This window comes from Vespa velutina, chromosome 17 (assembly GCF_912470025.1).
Source record: "Vespa velutina chromosome 17, iVesVel2.1, whole genome shotgun sequence".
In the NCBI taxonomy this organism is placed as follows: Eukaryota; Metazoa; Arthropoda; class Insecta; order Hymenoptera; family Vespidae; genus Vespa; species Vespa velutina.
Genome location: NC_062204.1, coordinates 927,822 through 932,551, shown reverse-complemented (window position 1 = coordinate 932,551; position 4,730 = coordinate 927,822). Strand labels below are relative to the sequence as shown.

General features: G+C 22.3%; 1 protein-coding gene across 1 annotated transcript; it reads left to right on the top strand.

The window, feature by feature from the left end:
• The first annotated feature begins 1,780 nt into the window (after positions 1-1,780).
• On the top strand, positions 1,781-3,492 carry LOC124955018. Its single transcript, XM_047508816.1, has 5 exons — positions 1,781-2,066; positions 2,220-2,338; positions 2,475-2,813; positions 2,900-3,167; positions 3,322-3,492. The coding sequence occupies exons 1-5, from the start codon at positions 2,029-2,031 to the stop codon at positions 3,386-3,388; spliced, it is 831 nt and encodes a 276-aa protein (XP_047364772.1). The 5' UTR covers positions 1,781-2,028; the 3' UTR covers positions 3,389-3,492.
• The last annotated feature ends 1,238 nt before the right edge of the window (positions 3,493-4,730 follow it).

The window sequence follows — 4,730 nt, the reverse complement described above, 5'->3', positions numbered from 1 at the left end:
TTGCGTCTAGAACATGTTCTATTCATGGTCAAAACATATATTCAAAGTTCATATATCATCTTAAAAAAAAAAAAAAAAAAAAAAAAAAAAAAATCTATATCTTCTAAAATAAATGAAATTTCGATTTTTCTATCACTCCTCGACTTTTAATGTTAAAACGAACATTTTTAAAAACTATCACATATTTAGGTTTATCATAGCTTAAAATTGTTCATTTCTTAATCGTCGTTTAACGTTCATTTGAGCGTTAATAAACTAATTGTCAAATTAGAAACAAATCGATGAAAATTTTCTTATTATTATAACTTATCATATCAATTTTTCTTGTATACTTCATTAACAGTTTTATATTAATGATCTAATATTTCTTATTATATAATTATTAATTTGTCCGAAAAGTTCGTACCATTTTTACGTATATTAATTTCAAAATATATCCATAACGATATTGAACATGTATTATTTTCGTATATATATATTTATTCAATTGAGACATTTGTAATCAAATTTTTATATATATTTTTTTGTTTTTTTGTAATTTAACATTTTATTTCAATATTTTTCCTAATTTTAAGATAGAAGACGATATAATATATTTTCATCGCTCGATGATTCTTTGTTTATACTTAGGATACAAAATTAATCTTCGAACATGAACTATACAAATTAATTTTATAAAGGAAAAGAAGGAAATGAAATCAAAAAGTTACATAAATTAAATTAATTCATTTCAAATTTTATTTCTTTTTTATTTATTTCAAATTTCTTCTTTTACGATCAACGAAATCATAATTATTTGTATAATTATAACGTTAATTGAATTGATTTATTTTTGTTTATTTATTATTGTAAAATTAAATGAACTAAATATAATGACGAATAAATTCTTTTATTCTTTTTTTTTTCTTGCTTATTCGAATACTCGTCAAATTGATTGTAAAAAAGAAAATGTAAAGAAAAAGATGTAAAAAGAAAAGTCAGTAGTCGTAATGTTATAATCCTAATTCTAATGAGATTTTTTAATTTTAATAAAATTTTGTGAGTACATAAAACTAATCGGATTAAGTATGAAATTATTTTTTATCGTTACTTTCAGAGAATTATATCTACTGATATCATTTCATTAAAATCAAAATTTTTTTATTACTGATCTTTTTCTTCGGATAAAATTAAAATAATTTTAGGGATCATTAGAAAAATTGAAAGAAAAAGATTGTTAATAATTTTGAAATTTATTCAATTTTAATACAAAAAAAGAATATTATAGTAATATAATAGTCATAGTAATAGTATAAAAAAATAAAAATAATAATAAAAACAAAAATGACTAGTAATTATTAGTTAATTTATATAACTAAATAGTCATTAATATTATTATATCGCTTACTATTATCGTTATTGTAAAACTATAATAAATATATTTTTATGCTCTTATTATACTTATATCTATTAGTTTAATTATTGTTATATTTATTCGACTCTATTATAGTGTGATTTCGTATTACAATTGAGAAAATTACAAAATCTAGAGGTTATAAATAAGTTATATATTATTTAATGATAATAAATTTACTTTCTCAAATAATTTTCTCTTACAAAATTCCCGCCATGATACAGTAAGCTGAATGCTCAATTAATGTCAATCGATTAGTTGTTTCATTTCTGTCCAAATTAACCAATCAGTTTTAATTTCTTTGTAAAGAATCGTACACAGTGCTGGTAAGGTTAAAATGATTTCAGATTGCGCAGGCGCATTATATGCATGACCAGTGCTGCCACATACCTTTAGAAAACACATATTATTATGTTATATATTAAAGTTTGAATAGTGCATTTTGTTTACATCAATAATTTAAAACGATAATATTGTAAGCAATAATTTAAATAATATGGAACTCATTATGAGCACATAATCGAAAAAAGAGAAGAAATAATCTAAGATAATTAGAAACTCGAATGAAGAAAAAGTAAACAATAATTTAAAGGTTAAAATATTCATTACATTCTGTATATTTTTTTCTAACCACCATGGACAAACATAAATTAGATATTCAAGGAAACCAAAGGTATAATTGTTTTTAATTGTTTTTTTTTTTTTTTTTTAAGTTTTAAAGATATAAATTGTTTTTCATTGTAATAATTATTTTCTCAACTATTAGCTAGCTTGTTTGTAGTAATGTCATTTTGTAACATATTTTGTGTATATTTATTGATTCAAGTCGATACGTAGCAACGCCAGAAATGAAAAAGAAAAATGTATCAAATAACACGTCTATTAACGTTGCATCATCTTCTGGACAAAAAGCTAGAATAAATTATGATTTTATACACCCAAATAGTAAGTAAGGGATATCAATGTGCATCAATAATATTACATAGAAATTACTTCCTCCTTTTTTTTTTCTTTTTCTTATAACACAATCATTAAGTAAATTTTGAATGAAAGTATGAAATTTCTTATAATTTTTTTACAGATCTCTTTCAAAAGAAAAAAACTATGTCGAGACATTCGATGTTGCCTTCTCACATATTATTAGAATCATCGAAGGAGGAAGAAGCAAGAACCAAAGATATGGAATTAAAATTATTGTATAATGATTATCTTCAAGTTATTATGTTAGAGCATCTGACAAAAAATAAATCAGAAGACATGAAAAAGACTATTATTAGACAGTTAGCTGATATTGCAAGAGAATGTGCATCCGATGAAGAAAAATTACTTAAATTAAAGACTAGAGAAAGGGATATAATGCATTTAAGTATTGCTCAAACAGAATTAGATGCTCAAATTGAAGAAATAAATGAATACATTAGTAAGTAATAAACATTATATAAAAATGTTTTTATCATTATATATCTTTTGCAATATTATTTTTAATTAATATTTAATATTACAAAGGAAGTGGTAAGATAGATTCTATAAAAGATATTATGTCACATTTGTGTTCGGTTTTGGAACCTTTGGATCAATTACGATGTAAAAATATAATTCTTCCTGAGAAAACGGAAGAATGGTTAGAATTAGAAGAAACTCTTAAAGAATGCAAAAATACTCTTCAACATATCAGAGAATTGATAAACAATAATTTACAAACATATCAAGCTGTATACAATGGAATGAAAGATTTTACTACAACGTACAATGATATAGAAACTTGTCAGAAAAAGTAATATAATGTTTACATAATGTATATTTCTTTAATTTCTTTAATTTCTTTAATTTCTTTAATTTTTTTAATTTTATATATATATATATATATATATATATATATATATATATATATTATTGAATATACATAAATTTTATACATTTGTTTTTAGGTTAGACGAGGCACTCAGTCATTTGCAAGTAATCGTATTAAAACATGGTTCTTTTTCGTTAAAATAATATTAAGTTCTTTTTTTTTTTTCTTTTTATAAATATGTAATATATAAGTGCTCTTATTATTTTTAAGTTACATAAAGTTTTCAATAAAAATTAATATTTTCTTACGGTTTCTTCTTCTCTGTGATCATGAAGTATGTATTACGTGGAAAATGAATAGATATTATATAAAATAATTTTTTTTACATTGAAATTTCAGTAAAATTTTCTTTTTTAATTTTTATGTATGTCTTTAATTTTTAATTTTCTCATTTGATTTTTCATACTCATAATGGAACATTCAACATAATGATCTCTACGTAATAAGATCTTACGGTGTATAGATACATCTATGTAATAATCGTAAACAAAGCGAGTATTATTAAGCTAATAGAATTGACAATGTTTACGTAAAAAAGCGACAGTAGATAATTTGTATTCTTCGACTGATATTGCAGTTTATTTCTCGTACTCTGTCGGTAACATTATATCTTATCAAGTAATAATTAAAATTTGTTTGACATTTTCTCTTTAAACAATAATATAATCTATAATATTTAATTTATTAATTACAAAAATTCAATATTTTACATGTAAATATTACGAAAGTATGAATTTTTTGAAAGCATGTAGGTAAAACATTTTTAAATACTAAATCGAACACTAGATGTCACTTTATTCGTCGAAAAATTGTATTAAATTGGATCGCCAGAGTTAAACATATGTGTTCACAAAATAACAAATTTATTTCTTCCTAGGAAAAAAGATTTCTATATTTTAAAATTCAATTACGCACGTGTTCTCTATTACGTGATTTCTTAATATCCCCCTAACTAACATGAACTTTTTTATTTAGTCGTTTATTTGATCAACTACTTAACATTAAAAATAACTATTTTACACAATGCTGGTAACTAACTAAATATTTACAATCGGATGTCGTTATAGGATTTATTGACCGTAACGAAGTTTTAATTACGCGTTATCATGGAAAATAATATTTTTATTTTATCATTTCTCAATTTATTATCATATATAAAAAGTAAATTAAATAGAAACGATATCGTGACGTTGATTTGTTTTTCTTTAGAGAACATTTGACATTATTAATAAATCGAAAAAAAAAGAAAAAAAAAAAAAAAAGAAAAGAAAAAAATAGTTATATCGAACAATGTTAACAATGTCGGACTCGTGTCATTTTATTCTTTTTGCTTTCTTTCTTCCTTTTTTTCTTCCTTTTTTTCTTTCTTTTTTTTTCTTTTTTTTTTTTTTTTTTAAATATAACAACAAAGACATCTCTACGATTTCTATAAAGGAACAATTACGTCGTTGATCCACGGATAATCCGAGAGGTTTTCAAAGTAAC

Excerpts from the sequence above, each read along its gene's own strand:
- LOC124955018 (XM_047508816.1), top strand. The coding sequence starts at position 2,029 with ATGGACAAACATAAATTAGATATTCAAGGAAACCAAAG. Across the intron at positions 2,067-2,219 it reads GATATTCAAGGAAACCAAAG|TCGATACGTAGCAACGCCAG; the intron begins GTATAATTGTTT and ends TATTGATTCAAG. Across the intron at positions 2,339-2,474 it reads TGATTTTATACACCCAAATA|ATCTCTTTCAAAAGAAAAAA; the intron begins GTAAGTAAGGGA and ends ATTTTTTTACAG.